This window comes from Malus domestica, chromosome 02 (genome assembly GCF_042453785.1).
Source record: "Malus domestica chromosome 02, GDT2T_hap1".
Classification (NCBI taxonomy): Eukaryota; Viridiplantae; Streptophyta; class Magnoliopsida; order Rosales; family Rosaceae; genus Malus; species Malus domestica.
In genome coordinates, this window is record NC_091662.1 from 9,621,606 (window position 1) to 9,640,030 (window position 18,425).

Consider the following 18,425-nt stretch of genomic DNA (forward strand, 5'->3'; position numbering starts at 1 on the left):
GGTTGGTAGGAAAACTTATCTATTTGACTATAACTCGACCTGACATTGCTTATGCTGTTAGCTTTGTCAGCCAGTTCATGCATTCTCCCACATCTCATCATCTGCAACTAGTTAAAAGGATCCTTCGATACTTAAAAAGCTCAATGTCTACCGGGATTTTCATGCAAAACAACGGACACTTCACCATTGAAGGATACACAGACTCTGATTGGGCAGGCAACGTCCTTGATCGCAAGTCCACAACTGGTTACTGCACTCTTGTAGGTGGTAACCTCGTCACGTGGAAGAGCAAAAAGCAATCTGTTGTAGCTCGGTCCAGCGCAGAAGCTGAGTACCGTGCAATGGCATCTACTGCATGCGAACTAATTTGGCTAAAGAGTTTGCTACATGATCTTGACATCATCTCTTCCAAGCCAATTCTCCTCCACTGTGACAATCAAGCAGCGATGCATATTGCTGCCAACCCCGTCTTTCATGAACGAACAAAGCATATCGAGGTTGACTGTCATTTCGTCCGCAACCAAGTCCAGTCCAAGCTGTTACAAACTGCATTTGTTCGCTCCAGTGATCAACTAGCCGATGTGTTCACCAAGCCCCTTCCTTCTTCTCAACTTGATCGTATTCTCTTCAAGCTTGGATCCAGAAAATCTCTCGATCCAGCTTGATGAGGAGTATTGAATATTATTGAATATTCTTTAAACCCTAATAGCTGTAAAGCTGTGTTTAGCTAGGGTTTAGTGAGCTGTGTTATTCCCTCTTCTGTGTAAAGCTTGTTAATAAGTTGTAAAGCATGTGTTAGAGAATGTGGAGGTCATCATACTCTCATGCTTGCTTAGCTGACTTGCTTAGCTGCCATTGTCCCCCTCTCCTCTCTCTTTCCCGATTATTCTTCTATTTATGCTTAATCTTGTAAACTGTTTTTGATATGAAATATACATTAAGATTTTCTATAGAAGCCATGGCGGGTGATTGACATTAAGTGTCCACGATATGTCATGAGATCAGAGAGGATCGCCAGATGCCGATAGTTCACATAAGACCCATCAAAAGATATGACAACACGCAACTCATCCAGCAGTGACCGACGAGCTGCCTCAATTCCAAGAACCTCAAGAATTTCGGGCAAGTGATTACTAGTAGTGCGCCTGGCATCAACCTCTTCATGGCCCATGACGGCAAGAAGATTAACGCCTTCTGTATCCAGCATCCACTCTTGCTCTGCTTTAAATCCTTCGTTCTGATCGAACTTGTTAACTTTACCGTGCTTAACGAACACTTTTTTAATCTCCGGGATGCCACGAATAGCCATCTCTGTCAACATGTTGCTCTCAATCTTCTTCAAGAAAATCTCATCTTCAGAATCGTCGCCTAACTCCGCTTGTGGAGCTTCAGCATTCATTATGTGCACTCTAAGGATCAACTTTTCAGCGTTGTCATTAAGGAAGATACAATTTAAATCATCGCCAAATTCATTGTTAATCTTCTCAGCAATGTCGGCCATGCTCAACCTCTTATCCACCATCATTTCGCGATTCAACTCAATGCGAAGCAACCAAGGAGATATTCTATCTGAATTAACCTCTTCATCTGGCATTTCCCAGTTGGTATTCACAAGTTCAACATCCTCTTCAATTATTGTGCACATGGGGTCTGGATCGTACCATACTTCTGTGGCATGAATAACATTTCGGAGAGTGGTGTATTCCAAATTACACTGGACATTTTTAGCCCTCTCCTTGGTTTTACTAGCTTCCGGCTTTAAGTAGACAGACAGAGAAGGCGTTTTGATTTTCTTAGCGACGTTGATAATTTCCTTCAACCTGGGAACACCTAGGGTAACATTCTTTGCACTCACACCAGCATAATGGAAAGTATTGAGAGTCATCTGAGTAGCAGGCTCTCCAATAGATTGTGCAGCAACAGTACCAATCATTTCTCCAGGTGCTACGATTGATTGCCGGAAGCGTGACTCTATCTCCCTATTAATCCAATCAAATGCTTCTTGAGTAAGCCTGTACTCATCCAACACCCATTTGCTTGCGAAAGTGCTGCGAAGTAGAATGTTGAAAAACAATGTAGCATTCTTTTGAGCTTCGACACTCAACAAGTCATCACCAGGAACAACTTTCAGTCTCTCCGTCAGCTTATCAATAGCATCCACAATTTGCATCGGGTGCATATCAGAAGTCTTCCGGAAGTCAATCTTAAAAGTTTTTTGTGCATTCCAAATAAGCCTCTTCAAGTTAACAGGTAATGGCCAAGAATTATAACCGGTGACTGCAATCTCTGTTCCAAGAAGTAATCTCTCTCTTTCAAGTTTCTCAAATTCTGCTTCGAACACATTGCGAAACTCTATATTATCTTTGAGATCATCAGCATGTTGATGCAAAATGTAGTCTGGATCCCAATTTTCGTCCACCTCATACTTAAAAGTCTGATCAAACTCTGATTTTTTCATTCTTAAAGAATCCAGCTTCTGTGATTCTATCCAAACAGCATCCATTCCATCTTCCCCGTAGAGAAACTGAATGACATCACCCAAAGAATTACGTACTGTGCCATCATGTTTCATCATAATATCCTCCATAGCCTTCACCAGTCTCCTTTGGATGTACCCAGTCTCAAATGTCTTAACTGCAGTATCAATAAGACCTTCTCTACCACCCATAGCATGAAAAAAGAACCCCTGTGGAGTTAGTCCGCGCCAGTATGAGTTCTCCACAAATCCACGACTTTCCGGTCCATAGTCATCTTTGGTAAAGTGGGGCAATGTCCGGTCCCTGAACCCATATGGGATTCGTTTACCCTCAACGTTCTGCTGTCCCACACAAGCAGTTATCTGTGATATGTTGATAAAACTCCCCTTGGACCCTGCCGTAACCATGGCCTTAAGATTGTTGCTTTCGGACAAACTCTTTTGAGCACTACTTCCAGCGTCATCACGAGCCCTATTCAATACCTGGAAAAATCAAACATATTATTAGTAGGCAGTCTGCAGCCAAACCACCATAATAAATTGCAGGCAAAAGTCCATGTAGCACACCTGGTTGACTTTGTTTTCGAAAGATTCCATCATAGTTCGTCCAGGTTCAGCCTCAAGTTGCTTGGATTGGGCTTTAATTATAAGATCTTTCACTTCATTTTTTGCCTTTGATATTGTTTCATTGATTTTCTCCATTGCTGCAGCATCAGCAATTGTATCTCCAATTCCCATGCTAAAAGCATTCTGCAGCAGCCAGTAATTCACAAGCCATTGGGTATGACCGAGGAACTTGCTCGCTGCATCTGGACCAACCTCTTCCCTGCACAACAAAAAGTTTCAATCCATAAAACTTTCTGTTCAGATGCTTCAACTTAGATCCAGCACGATAAATTAAAAAGCAAACTGGGAAATTCTAACATTTCAGAACTGAATAGTTAAACTGTAGAGCAAACAGCATACCATATAACATGGATAAGACTTCCTGTAGAAGTCCCAAGAGTCTTCTCGCACAGCGTTCCCGAAAGCAGTTCACCTTTTTCAATTCTAACTAAAGTGTCTCCTGGGGTTATGTTCCCACTCTCTGCTTCTGAGTGCCATGAAGATGTTCTTTGCATATTTATCTGTTTCGGAATTATAAGATTGAATACTTGCTTCCCCGTCCATAATGGCCGGGGCTTCAAAACTGCTGGAGCAGGAACTTTTCCATCAAAATCCTCACACCACATCAGAATATTCATGAAGACATCCTGAAAAAAATCAGCAAGGATAAGACACCTATGTCGCTAACAAGAAAACACGATATTCACATGGGGAAAATAATGGTCGTATCAGAGTCACCTTCTCTATGAAGGTATCCCTCTTTGTCATCTTACGACAACCTAAAAGCGTGTCCTGGACGATTCCCATAACAGGTCGATTTGACTGAGGTGAGACGATGCATTTTGGTACCATCATGAGCTCCGATATTTCAGCCCTGGTTTCAAAGGACTGGGGTACGTGCATGTTCATTTCATCCCCATCAAAGTCAGCATTATATGGCAAGGTCACAGACAGATTCAAGCGAAATGTTGAGTACGGCATGATCTTGACTTTGTGCCCCATAAGAGACATTTTATGCAGACTAGGTTGACGATTGAAGAGCACAAAGTCTCCATCGTTCAGATGGCGCTCCACCTGAAGGCACAATAGTAGAAGCTAAAAAGTGATACTCAAACAGAGACGACCCAAATCAAAACTTATTAGAATGAAAGAGCAATGCCTTATATCCAAGCTCCAAATGATGATCACTGCTTTTCTTCAAATAACGAAGATCAAGCCTTTGCCCGTCATCTCTTATTATATACTTCGCACCAGTTTTACCGGGCGGAGGATGAGGGCCATACTCAACAAGCTCCTTCAACCTGTTTTTGATTCAACAAAATTCCATCAACAAAAGATTGAATGAACTAGAAAAGAAGAAGAAAAGTTGAAAGGCACAAAGTAGTCTACCTTTCAATATTATACGGAGTCACAGTCTCCGGGTATGTGAGATTCAAAGCAATACTCCACGGCACCCCTAATTCATCGATGTTTATGTTTGGATCCGGAGTGATCACCGTTCGTGCTGAAAAATCAACACGTTTCCCCATTAAGTTGCCTCTTACACGGCCTCCTTTGGCCTTCAGCCTACTACATACCGATTTAATAGGCCTCCCTGATCTCTGAGTAGCCTGTTTCAGCCAAGAAAAGTTTCAGAGTACGCATACAGACAACATAAAAGCATATAGCTTCTATGTTGATACATGTTTCCATGTATGCATACCCGTGGTAGACCAGGCAACTCATTGTCAAAATATGTCGTAATGTGGAACTGCAACATTTGTGCAAACTCTGAAATTATACGAGCCGGTGATCCAATTCGTTCCTGTCGCCTCAGATTGTCATTATGACGAATGATCGTTCCCAGTTGATAAGTTAAATCATCCTGGATCAGAAAATATATGACGTCAGTTACAACTTATCGCCACCAACAACGAATACTAGATTTTCTCCTTGGACACTAAAGCTATCAGCTAAAGAGAGACAAAAGACCCGTACCTCACTCTTGGATGAAGTGTCCATCATCACGGAAGGTCTCACAGCTAGTGGAGGAATAGGTAGAACTTGTAAGATCATCCAATCTGGTCGAGAGTCATCGGGATTGAATCCCAATAGTTGGAGTTCTTCATCACTTATCCTCTTTAAAACATTCAGAACCTAAAACCAATTCAACAATGCCTTAGCAACGTGCAAAACGTTGGTCTGATAAAACGAAACTGTCTAAGTTTAAGCACACAACCCTTTCAGCCGTAAGAGTCTGTTTCCTTTCCACCGGTTCAGGAAGCTGTTCCTGGTCATCTTTTTTCTTCCTCTGGGCTTTGTACTCCGCTATCATTTTGATACCGTCTAGAGAGAACTTGGGCTGCTTAGCACCGCAGCCGCCATGACTTTTCTTGACAGGCTCTTCAGACTCTAGGCCTTGGACATCAATGTCGTCACCGCCTTCACATTTAGTTTTGGTTCTGCACGCATCCACAATCTGTTTTAGCCTATCTTTCGGGCATTTGATTCTCAAAGCTTGCTTAAACTTCTGGTCTTCCTGCGGCAAATAAAAGGAAGCGAACATTCGAAACATTTCAATCTTTTTTAAAAGACTAACGAGCTTATAAACCAAATCTTCGTCAACATTAATCAAACAACGCAGAAAACTACATTGCAGGGAAAACTTAAAGCTCGAAAGCACCTCGTCGGCTAGAACTTTCGAGCAATTGAAGCAGACGCAACGGATCACAGACAACACGGTCTTCATGAACCCGATGTGGTACATTGGTTTGGCAAGCTCAAGGTGACCGAAATGGCCAGGGCAGTCAGCCATGTTGGAAGCACAAGTCTCGCATTTGATCTTCCGGTCAATTGTACCAAGCCGGGGATCACTCAGACCACCCGTCTTCGGTTTTCCCTCCACCGTTGTCTCACCGTGCTGAATCTCAGCCACAGACATTTGTCTCTGCAACCAATGCACCAAAAAACAAAACTCAAAACCAAAACCCTAACACTCCATCCAATCGCTACTCAGTAACGAGCTTTCGAAATCGAAAACTCGCACCACAGGGCAGAATCACAGGCTAACTTTCTCGGCAAGCAAACAATTACAGAACAAGCTTCGAATATCAACAAAATTAAGTTCGAAGAAGAGCAATGAGGAATCGGAAATTACGATTTCATCAGGACTCAGTATCCCGAACCGTACGCGGCGGACTTTGGCCGTCTCCGCCGGCGAGTACGGGAATCCCTGGTCCATACTGTAATCAATCAATCTGCTTACGCAAAACGAAACACCAGGGTATGTGATTTTTCAGATTTTTGTTCAGATTTTGTTATTTTTTGGTTTGTTCTTCGATCAGCATCTGCAATTTTCTGGTTCGAATTTTCGATTTTGAATTTTTGAGCTTTGATTTCTGCGCCAACCTCCGAGGCCAAATGAGGAGTCGTGGCTTCGCGCGGGCGAGAGGGGGTATTTATAGGGGAAATCTTGGGGTTTGCCGACTTTGTCAAAGCACGAAATCGGCCTCATGTACCGACTTATGAGATTAGCTGAAAGTACGGTAATATAAGGCCTAGGCCCAATGAGACAAAACGCGAGTGAGCGATACAAGGGGAGTCCACAACTTTTATGGTAACAACAGTTGGTAATCAGCGCAGATGACACTTTTTCGTAGTTGCGGAAAGTAATCATTATGTAGCTTGGTGTTGGTGTGTGTTCAATTCTACCGATCTTTCTTCCCTTTAACAATTAACAAATTAACTCACTAACGATACTGATTGTAAAAAAATACAAGTCGTGATCAAATTGAAGATAAAACACCTCCTTTTTCATTATTACAAGAAAGAAAATCAGTTTTTTTTTTTCCATGCTAACTTCGAAGTGGGAAATTCATGATTTAAGAATGTAAGAAATAATCAAGAGAAGGAATGAGTATGCGATGAACTACAACTCTAATCAATTTAATTCGTGATTTTTTATGTCTCAGTAACGAAGAGAACTAAAATGTGCGAACGTAGCATCATCGATCTAATACACAACAAAAGAGCAATTCCCATTCTAGCTAAATAGGCGTAGGAGAAGTCAGGAATCGCAATAATATTACCATTCATTCTATGTTAGTTGTGTCAATTGGCTAGAGTAGTGTGTACAGCATCTTACATCTAAATTCAATAAATTATAGTTATTTAAAAATATTCCTTTTAGGAAAGCAAGAAGGGAATTAAACCACATAATTTTTTAGGTTAAGTACTAATGTGCCATAGATTAAGCACTCGTTCACCGTCAATTTCAATGCTTGGTACTTTATTTCTTTTATGAGATTGGCCTCTTCAAACTCATAGATTGTGTAATGAAATAGTGGAAGCTTTCATTGTGTGATAAGCAGTGGCAAAGGGTTTTAAAACAGTTTTATGATAGCAACGTGTGCAATTTTATAAATCTATGAACTGGTAATAAATTCAGAATCAGAACTCTCAACATACTCGTCATCCTCACACTAACAAAGACACGAAAATATCCGACGAGAATGTACAACTTTTTACAGTTTCAACTCATCTCGACAGGAAAATATCCGACGGACACGAAGTTTTGGGCACCGAAAACACAAAGTGTTACAGAGTTAAGATACATTCTCCCGGGATATCTGAACTGATGCTAGTAAAAACTAGTCCTGGAGATATCCTCCACTGTTAACGGGATTATAATATGTACGGCAAGCTCACATCCTGCCATGAAGCGGCCAGCTTGAACGTGACTTCTCAGTTCCAATTAGTCTGTTCTCCGATGGTAGCAGGCGAGCTGTAAATTTGGACAAAAAGAACCATGAATAAAAGCCAATGAAGTATCATTTTATATCAGTTTCATTCTCTAGCTACTGGCGTGCATTTTGGGAGCCTACTCGGAAATTTTCCTCCGACCAAAACATCGTTTCGTTTTCCATTCCGACTTGCTTACACGCAATTTCCTTTTTCCAAAATGAAAACAACCAGGACCACATACAATTTAACTACAAAACTGTATGATGCAACTATAAAACTTTACGAATATAAATGAATGAGATATACAAGTGCTCGAGTCAAAAGCTTGAGGAGGCATTTTATGTTTGAGAGACGTGAAAATGAACATAACTGGTGACGTAAATCAATCCTAATAACCCAAAGATGAAGGCTTGAAGAAGAAACTGAAATCTCCATTTGGATAAATAGACATCCACAAGATGAAGGATTCAAGAAATATACCTCCGTATCATCTACTGGCTAGTAGATGATGGCGAGTAACCTGGTTGACTAGGTGAGTATCCAGCACTTGGACTGCACGGAAATAAAAGCGACAAGAGGAAAATTCACAAGCATTAGGGCACATCTAGGGGCAATGAAGATCAAAATAGAAATATTCAGAGAAAAACAAAGATTGTTTCACAGTTTACCTATACTGAGGGGAACTCGGGCTATAGTCTGGGCTCACTCCAGAAGTCAATGGGCTGAACAAGAATAAATATTAGAACAAGATAACATTTTTCAACAAACTTACACAAGAATAAAACCAAGTAAACTCCAAAAGTACGAAATTGGACAAGAAAATAAATATAGGAAGGTGCAGAACAGAGGTGACCAGAGTAAGTTTACCTGCCCGGACTGTATGTGGGGCTTGAGGGAGAGTACGATGGAGATGTGGGTGAATATGATGGTGAGGTTGGGCTGCAAATAAAAGAAGACATAATTAGTAGATAACAATAGATTTCCTCAACTCAATAAATATGATTACTGGAAAAGAGAGGCAGCAAGACAGAGGGTTAGAACTGAAGAGATCAACTGTGAGAGTACTAATTCTAATCATCAGCACTGATCAGTCAGCATGCAGCAATTCTAATACCATAAGTGCAGTTCAAAAGACAGCTCACCTGTAGTTCGGAGAGGTAGGACTGTATGGACTAGATGGTGACAATCTTGGACTGCTTGGAGAGTAAGCTGACGACGGACTGTACTTGGCAGACTGAGGATTATAGCTTGGAGATGTAGGGCTGTAACTGGGCGAGGTTGGACTATAACTGGGAGAGGTTGGGCTGTAACCAGGAGAAGTTGGGCTGTAGGCTGGCGAGGTAGGGCTGTAGGATGGAGATGTGGGGCTGTAGGAGGGAGAAGTTGGGCTGTAGGAGGGCGAAGTTGGGCTGTAGGAGGGCGAAGTTGGGCTGTATGAAGGAGACGTGGGACTGTAAGATGGGGAAGTGGGGCTATATGCAGGGGAAGTGGGGCTGTAAGCGGGGGAAGTGGGGCTGTAAGCAGGGGAAGTGGGGCTGTAGCTTGGTGAGGTGGGACTGTAGCTTGGTGAGGTGGGGCTGTAGCTGGGAGAGGTTGGTGAGTATGATGGACTCGTAGGAGAGTAAGCTGGACTGGTGGGACTATAGCCAGGAGAACTAGGACTATATGTCGGAGAGGTGGGACTGTACCCAGGAGAAGTGGGGCTATACCCTGGTGAGGTGGGACTGTACCCAGGAGAAGTGGGGCTGTATCCAGGCGAGGAAGGGCTGTATCCAGGGGATGATGGGCTGTAGCCTGGAGAGGAAGTAGGAGAGAATGCCATTCCTCCAACATATGGAGAAAACTGAGCATCTGAAATTGGCGACAACCGAAGATTTGGGCTCAACAAATAATTAGGGGACATCATGCCCTCGTGATATGGTGTTCCTGATACTGGAGAACGAGACGGTGTCATACCAAAATCAAGACCATCCATGTAACTGGGCAGCTGCAGTTCAATGGCATTCTTCAGCATCTCATCATTGAGATACAGGGCACAATCTCCTGTTCCAATTGGTGCAAGTTGTCCTAACATTATATTTTCTGTCACACCTCTTAAATAATCCGTCTCTGCGAACACTGCAGCATCAAGAAGAATATCAACAGTCTCTTCAAAGGAGCACCTCATCATAGGACCAGTGTCATTTCTATTAATGCCATGACGAGTTATTGCCATTAAGTGCCCACGGTAGGTCATCGTGTCACAAAGGATAGCGAGATGCCGATAATTAACATAGGACCCATCAAACGATATAACAACCCTCAACTCATCCAACAATGACCGACGAACTGCCTCAATTCCGAGAATTTCCAGAATTTCAATCAAATGATTACTAGTTGTGCGCCTAGCATCAACATCATCGTGGCACAAAACAGCTAAGAGATTAACCCCTTCGGTATCCAGCATCCACTCTTGCTCCGCTTTAAATCCTTCATTCTGATCGAACTTGTTAACTTTACCGTGTTTAATGAACACTTTGTTAATATCTGGAATACCACGAAGAGCCATCTCTGTCAGCATGTTACTCTCAATCTTCTTCAGAAAAACATCATCTTCAGCAGATTCATCAACCATCTCCCCTTTTGGAGCTTCAGCATTCATGATACGGATACGAAGGATCAATTTTTCAGCATTGTCATCATTGAAGATACAAGTCAAATCATCGTCAAATTCAAGGTTAATCTTCTCAGCAATGTCAGCCATGCTCAACTTCTTATCCACCATCATTTCGCGATTCAACTCAATGCGAAGCAACCAAGGTGAAATTTTATCAGGATTAACCTCTTCATCTGGCATTTCATAGTAAGCTTTCACAAAATCTATATCCTCTTCAATTACTGTGCTTGTGGGGTCTGGATCGTACCATACTTCTGTAGCTTGAGTTACACTTCGCAGAGTGGTGTATTCCAAAGCACACTGCACATTCTTGGCCCGCTCCTTCGTTTTATTAGCTTCAGACTTTAAGTAGACAGAGAGGGATGGCGTTTTGATTCTCTTGGCAACATTAATAATTTCCCTTAACCTGGGGACACCTAGGGTAACATTCTTTGCACTCACACCAGCATAGTGGAAAGTATTCAGTGTCATCTGAGTGGCAGGCTCTCCAATAGACTGTGCAGCAACGCAACCAATCATTTCCCCTGGTGCTACAAGTGATTGCAGGAAGCGTGATTCTATCTCCCCAATAACCCACTCAAATGCTTCACGAGTAAGCCTGTACTCATCCAACACCCGTTTGCTTGCGAAAGTGCTGCGAAGTAAAATGTTGAAAAACAACGTTGCGTTCTTCTGCGCTTCAACACTCAACTGGTCATCACCAGGAACAACTTTCAGTCTCTCCTGGAGCTTATCAATAGCTTCCACAATTTCCATTGGGTGCATATCAGAAGTCCTTCGGAAGTCAATCTTAAAGGTTTTTTGTGCATTCCAAATAAGCCTCTTCAAGTTAACAGGCAGTGGCCAAGAATTATCCCCTGTGACTGCAATCTCTGTTCCCAGTTGTAATCTATCTGTTTCAAGTTTCTGAACTTCTGCATCAAACACATTACGGAACTCTCTAATCGTTTTGAGATCCTCAACATGTTCGTGCAACATGTAGTCAGGATTCCAATTTTCATCATCCAACTCATAAGTAAAAGTCCTATCAAATTCTGTTTTTTTCATTTTCAAAGAATCCAGCTTTTGCGATTCTATCCAAACAGCATCCATCCCATCTTCCCCATATAGAAACTGAATGACATCGCCTAAAGAATTACGTACTGTGCCATCATATTTCACCATAATATCCTCCATAGCCTTCACCAGTCTCCTTTGGATGTACCCAGTCTCAGATGTCTTAACAGCAGTATCTATAAGACCTTCCCTACCACCCATAGCATGAAAAAAGAACTCCTGTGGAGTTAGTCCACGCAGGTATGAATTTTCTACAAATCCACGACTTTCTGGTCCATAATCATCTTTAGTAAAGTGGGGCAACGTCCGGTCTATGAACCCATACGGGATTCGCTTACCCTCAACATTTTGCTGTCCCACACAAGCAGTCATCTGTGATATGTTGATAAAACTCCCTTTGGACCCTGCTGTAACCATGGCCTTAAGATTGTTGCTCTCATCTAAACTCTTTTGAGCACTACTTCCAGCGTCATCACGAGCCCTATTCAACACCTGGAAAAATCACATACATTATTTATTACTCAACAATATGCAGGCAAACAAGAATAAACTGCAGGCAAAATGCCAAGTAGCACACCTGGTTCACTTTGTTTTCAAACGAGTCCATCATGGTTCGTCCAGGTTCAGCCTCCAGCTGCTTGGATTGGGCTTTACTTATAAGATCTTTCACCTCATTTTTCGCCTTGGAAATTGTTTCATTGATTTTCTCCATTGTGGCTGCATCAGCAATAGTATCTCCAATTCCAATGCTAAAAGCATTCTGCAGCAGCCAGTAATTTACAAGCCATTGGGTATGACCCAGAAACTTGCGGGCTGCATCTGGACCAACCTCTTCCCTGCACAACAAGCCAAAGTGGTCAAATTATATGTTTGATACTCAGATGGAAGCAAAGGCCCTATTGTATGGTGCGTCATAAACTGAGGGTACCAAGACCATACACACAAATGTATTTCTTAACTTAATAGAGTGAACTGAATAGAGAAAATTTGCATACCATATAACATGAATAAGACTTCCTGTAGAAGTCCCAAGGGCCTTCTTGCAGAGAGTTCCAGAAAGCAATTCACCCTTTTCTATTCTAACAAGAGTATCCCCTGGAGTTATGTTCCCACTCTCTGATTCTGAGTGCCATGCAGAAGTTCTTTGGAGATTTATTTGTTTTGGTATTATAAGATTAAACACCTGTTTTCCAGTCCAAAGTGGCCGGGGCTTCAAAATCGCAGGAGCAGGAACTTTTCCATCAAAATCCTCCCACCACATCAAGATATTCATGAAAACATCCTGAAAAGAATTAGTGAGGATAAGAATCCTTTTGCGTAAAAATAAAATAAAATAAAATAAAATAAAATAAAATAAAATATTAACAAAACACGATATTCAAGGGGTAAAATAGGGGTGAATCAGTTACCTTCTCTATGAAGGTATCCCTCTTCGTGATCTTACGACAACCTAAAAGTGTGTCCTGCACAATTCCCATGACAGGTCGATTAGCCTGAGGTGAGACGATGCATTTTGGCACCATCATGAGCTCCAAAACTTCGGCCCTGGTTTCAAAGGACTGGGGCACATGCATGTTCATTTCATCCCCGTCAAAGTCAGCATTATATGGCGAGGTCACAGACAGATTCAATCGGAATGTCGAGTATGGCATGATCTTGATTCTGTGGCCCATGATAGACATTTTATGGAGACTAGGTTGTCGATTAAAGAGGACAAAGTCTCCATCATTCAAATGACGTTCCACCTGAAGCCACAAAAGTAGAAGTTCAAAATTTACTCTCAAACAGAAAAGACCCAAATCAAAACTTATCAGAATGAAAGAGCAATGCCTTATATCCAAGCTCCAAATGATGATCACTGCTTTTCTTCAAATAACGAAGATCAAGCCTTTGCCCATCATCTCTTATTATATACTTCGCACCAGTTTTACCGGGCGGAGGATGGGGGCCATACTCAACAAGCTCCTTCAACCTGTTTGTTATTGAATAATATTCCATCAATATTGAATAGGAAAATGAAAAATGTAGAAAAGAACAAAGATGGGAAAATTAAAAAAGATAAAGTTTACCTTTCAATATTATATGGAGTCACAGTCTCGGGGTATGTGAGATTCAAAGCAATACTCCACGGCACTCCTAATTGATCAATGTTTATGTTTGGATCGGGAGTAATCACTGTCCGAGCTGAAAAATCAACACGTTTCCCCATTAAGTTGCCTCTTATACGCCCTTCTTTCGCCTTCAGTCTACTACAAATTGATTTAATAGGCCTCCCTGATCTCTGCGTAGCCTGTTTCAGTGAGGAAAAATTTCAGAGTACGCATGAAATGAAGTTGTACTGCTTAACATAAATTTATGTGTATCTCCAGTCTACAATCAAAGAAAGACACAAAATAAATGAATATAGCTACTATGCAGAAATATATTATAATGTATACATACCCTTGGTAGTCCTGGCAACTCATTGTCAAAATAAGTGGCAATGTGGAATTGCAGAAGTTGTGCAAACTCTGAAATGATATGAGCAGGAGAACCATTTCGTTCCTGCCGCCTGAGATTGTCATTATGACGAATTATCATCGCCAATTGATGAGTCAAATCATCCTGGAGTCAGAAAATACATGAAGTCAGTTATCAACTTATCACCAACAACAATAAATACTACTCTCTTTAGCTACTAAAATTATCAGCTTGCCACTTGTTCTCTAAAGAGAAAGGAAAAAACACAGCACGAAAGAAGCTTACCTCACTCCTGGATGAGGTGTCCATCATTACAGAGGGTCTCACAGGTTGTGGAGGTATAGGCAGAACTTGTAGAATCATCCAATCTGGCCGAGCGTACTTTGGGTTTAATCCCAATATTTGGGAGTCTTCATCACTTATTCTCTTTAAAACACTAAGAACCTGATACAAATTTAACAATGTTTTAGCATCATGAAAAGCTGGCCTGATACAAGGAAAATCTGTCTATTTAAAGTATACCAACCCTTTCTGCAGTAAGGGTCTGTTTCCTTTCCACGGGTTCAGGAAGCTGTTCCGGGTCATCGTTTTTCTTCCTTTGGGCTTTGTACTCTGCATTCATTTTCATACCCTCAATAGAGAGCTTGGGCTGCTGAGCACCACAGCCACCCCGACTTTTCTTTACAGGCTCTTCAGTATCTTGGCCTTGGACATCAATTTCATCACCACCTTCACATTTGGTTTTGTTTTTGCAGGCATCCAAAATTTTTTTCAGCCTGCTTTTCGGATTCTTTATTCTCATAGCTTGCTTAAACTTGTGGTCGTCCTGCAAAATGAAGTCACATAAAATTTGCTGGGGTTAACAACTGTCTGCATACTTAAGTATAAGATCCTTTTTTAAAACAAAATTGATGTTTTCGGATTCCATGAGGCAACAGACTCATTTTATGCACCGCATCCATTCAAGCCATCCCAAAACATAACCCAACAAATTTACAATGAGGTATACAACAGGCTAGGGACATCCAAATGACCTTTCAATCTATCTTACAAAGTTACAAGACTAACAAGCTTATCAATGTTAGTCAATATCAAGAAAGCAGTACCTCATCGACTAGAATTTTCGAGCAATTGAAGCAAACGCATCGCATTACGGACAGCACAATCTTCATGAAACCGATGTGAAACATTGGTTTTGCAAGCTCAAGGTGCCCAAAATGGCCAGGGCACTCAGCCATGTTGGCTGTACACGTCTCACATTTCAACTTCCGATCAATTGTACCAAGCCGAGGATCACTCAAACCAGCCGTCTTCGGTTTGCCTCCCAACATAGTCTCACTGTGCTCAATCTCCACGACAGACATTTGCCTCTGCAAACAAAACACACCAAAAAAATAAATATTGTTTTAGAACACTCCGATTCACCTAAATACAGCATTCACTAAACCCTAGCAATCATCCAATAACTACCAAATCGATCAAACTCAGTAAACAGCTTTCGAATTCGAAATCTCGCAACAGAATTCACGTTTCTTAATCTTTCTCAGCAAACAAACAGGCGATAACCGAATGAACGCAAAAACGAAGAACAAAGAGGGAGTGGAAAATTACGATTTCGTCGGGGCTGAGGATGCCGAACTGCACGCATTTCACCTTCGCCACCTCGGCTGGCGAGTAGGGAAACCGGATATCCATGGTGGCGACGACGACGACGACGACAAACCCTAGGGTTTGTTGCGAGTTCCGAGTAGAATTCTCACTGTAACTGGAATTAGTCAGCTCGTGGTGGTCGTCAATCAAACAGTCTTCTGATTTCTTTGTTTTTTTTTCTGGTTTCTTTTGGGTTTAATTTTGTTTTTCTGTTTGCGGCGAGATCGATTTCGCACTCGACTCTGAGGGAGAAGCTCTCCGAACAAACCAAAGGGGTAACGGGGCCCTAAGGCTCTATTTATAGGCAAAGTAGGTGGAGGATTGTGGGTACCGACTTGTCTGAAAGACGAAATTGCCCCTCTGAGGTTGACAGCTTCAGCCGCCTCCATGTGGGCCGTGGGCTGTGGCAAAGCCAGTCTGATGGGCTTTTGATCGGAAGTGTTCTGCCAGCGGCTAAAAGTGCATTACGATGATAAAGGATTTTTTTTTTTAAAGTACTTTTAAAGAAAATGGTTTTAAGGTTCAAAAGTATTTGAAGTGTTTTCAGTAGGAAACAGCGGTTATATGTATATTGAATGAAGCATTTCAAATGTTTTTTCATGATTAACTACTAAAGATTGATTTCAAAAAAAATTCTCAAAAATAACTTTCAGTCATTTAAAACACTTCTCAAATGAGCCATAAAAACACTTTTTTGTGCATTTGACAAAAGTAATTAGAGATCTTTTCTTGAGTGTGAGAAATTATTTGATTGCAATTTTGAATACGTGTTTATTGAAATGCTTTTACAAGAAGCATAAAAGTTGTTTAGGAATGCTTATAAAAAAAGGTATAAAACTATTCAATTTTTTATTAGTATCAATCAACATAGTAAGGGCTGGCTTGGTATTGTTGTGCTTTGAAAAAAAATTGCTTATGCTGTGCTGTGAGAATAAGCGGTTGTGAAATAAAGTTGTAGAGTGTTTGGTAAACTTTTTTTGTAAAAATGCTTTTGAAAAAAAAACAATATTATAGTGTTTGGTAAACTTTTATGTAAAACAGATGTGAAAAAAAATCGGTTTTTCAAAGCTGGGGTTTTGCAGCTTTCTTGTTTTTGGCTTTTTTTCACCAAAAACTGTAAAAAAAGCTGAAGCTAAATGTTTACCAAACACAAAAAAGCTCCCAGTTTTTTTTTATACCAGTTTTTTTCAGAATCGACTTAGTACCAAACCAGGCCTAAGTCTCATTGCTCGTCCAAGTCTTCTTGTTTTGTTTCTTCTTGTTTTTGGTTGATGACCAAGTCGGGGTCTTGTTGTTGTTGTTCTCTTTTTCTTCACTTGCTTTGCAAGCAACTCCAAGTTGAGGTGAGTTGAAGATGTTACTACCAACACTTGTAAATGGTTCGTTTGGTAAATGATTTTAAATGATTGAAAACATTTTTAAAGAAAATATTTATGGATTTCAAAAACACTTGAAGTGCTTTTTACAAGAAGCACCCGTTATATATTTTTTGCATGAAGTATTTAAGTGTTTTTTCAAGATTAACTTGCATTTTTACTAAGATTGGTTTCAAAAATATTTCATCTAAAAATATTTTCAGTTATTTAAAAATATTTCCCAAACGAGAACATAATATTTGAGCGGCTTGTGCAAGTCCGTAATAAAGCTTTATTTGCTTGTGATAACGCATGATAGGGAAGTAAATACTTCAATTTATCTAAACCAAGATTTACTAATTTTTGCTCAAAGATCCAAATGTTTGCTAATCAAATTTTAGAAAATTTGCTGTAATATGATGCTTCCAACTTTTATTTGCCTGCAATAGCGGGTCGGGTTGTATTTTCCAATTGGATCACCCATTGCATTTTTGGCTGGGGCCCACCTGATTTTCCACAATTCTGAAATTTCCTTGCCGGCCGAACGCGGTTTTGGAAACTTCCAGTCGAAACGAAACCATATAAACGCCAAAACGCAGCAAAAACACCATTTCCCAATTCCGCCAATGGCTTATTCCGATTCGACGATCTACACCTGCACGGAGTGCGGAGCCAACCTGAACCTTTCCGCCGCGAATCTCTACCCTCCGGACTTCTTCTTCGAGGCCGGCAACAAGGGAACGGTGTCTTTTGCGGCGGTCGACACCACCAAGTTCCGGTTCGAGAAGGAGGACAAGATCAGGCCGTTCTTCGAGACCAGAAACTACTGGGGGATCCAACGGACGAGGACGAAGATCAAGTGCAACGGCTGCGGGCGGCTGGTCGGCCACGTCTACGACGATGGGCCCCCCATGACTGACAGTCCCCGCCAGTTTCACATGGGGCCCAGCCAGGTTATCCCTCGAGCTGCTCGGTATAGGTTCAAGACGAAGGCCCTTCGCGTTTCGTCTGGGACTTAGGTGGAGTTTTTGTGTAATTTTGGGATTTTCCTTGTATACTGAATAATGATATGGGTTGCGACCATAATTTCTTGATTGTATACTTTTTGTTGTGATTGAAGATTGTATCGAATTTGTGATTAAATAAGTGAAATTTGAGGTGGGTTTTTCTGGGAATTTTGGAAAAAAAATCCCATGAGCTCTGGAATTTGATCTGGATTGAAGAACATAAATTCAATTATTAAGTTAAACAGATCATTAGGAATAGATTAATTATAAGAAAACGAATGAAAAAATATTAAAAACTTATGAGTTTTAACGACAAGGATAAGATATGGCTTTTCATTAAAGTGAATAGTAAAGTTCTTATATTGAAAATTTTTTAATGTAAAAATATAGTTTTTCGTTGAAGTGAACAATAAAATTTTCATATTGACTATACAGAT

At 41.0% G+C, this 18,425-nt stretch overlaps 3 protein-coding genes across 4 annotated transcripts; 1 reads left to right on the forward strand and 2 right to left on the reverse strand.

Annotated features, from left to right (window-relative positions):
* Positions 1-922: 922 nt before the first annotated feature.
* Positions 923-6,443, reverse strand: LOC103400544 (DNA-directed RNA polymerase II subunit RPB1-like). Of its 2 annotated transcripts, XM_070807995.1 has the most exons (11): positions 6,219-6,443; positions 5,745-6,008; positions 5,301-5,600; positions 5,060-5,218; positions 4,785-4,946; positions 4,472-4,692; positions 4,242-4,383; positions 3,821-4,156; positions 3,443-3,729; positions 3,044-3,302; positions 923-2,959 (listed from the first exon to the last, which is right to left on the reverse strand). In XM_070807995.1, the coding sequence occupies exons 1-11, from the start codon at positions 6,300-6,302 to the stop codon at positions 938-940; spliced, it is 4,236 nt and encodes a 1,411-aa protein (XP_070664096.1). In that variant the 5' UTR covers positions 6,303-6,443; the 3' UTR covers positions 923-937. The 2 variants fall into 2 exon arrangements, with proteins under 2 accessions (XP_070664096.1, XP_070664092.1); XM_070807991.1 differs by having other exon boundaries at positions 5,301-6,008.
* Positions 6,444-7,452: 1,009 nt separating this feature from the next.
* Positions 7,453-15,896, reverse strand: LOC103400553 (DNA-directed RNA polymerase II subunit RPB1). The gene is made up of 15 exons (XM_029090263.2): positions 15,588-15,896; positions 15,083-15,346; positions 14,503-14,802; positions 14,262-14,420; positions 13,959-14,120; positions 13,586-13,806; positions 13,347-13,488; positions 12,926-13,261; positions 12,512-12,798; positions 12,094-12,352; positions 8,947-12,008; positions 8,672-8,743; positions 8,473-8,526; positions 8,285-8,356; positions 7,453-7,844 (listed from the first exon to the last, which is right to left on the reverse strand). The coding sequence occupies exons 1-14, from the start codon at positions 15,669-15,671 to the stop codon at positions 8,296-8,298; spliced, it is 5,463 nt and encodes a 1,820-aa protein (XP_028946096.1). The 5' UTR covers positions 15,672-15,896; the 3' UTR covers positions 7,453-7,844; positions 8,285-8,295.
* A 1,498-nt stretch (positions 15,897-17,394) lies between these two features.
* LOC103407042 (uncharacterized) lies at positions 17,395-18,156 on the forward strand. Its single transcript, XM_008346000.4, has one exon. It carries the CDS (start codon positions 17,608-17,610, stop codon positions 17,998-18,000), a length of 393 nt encoding a protein of 130 aa, XP_008344222.1. The 5' UTR covers positions 17,395-17,607; the 3' UTR covers positions 18,001-18,156.
* The last annotated feature ends 269 nt before the right edge of the window (positions 18,157-18,425 follow it).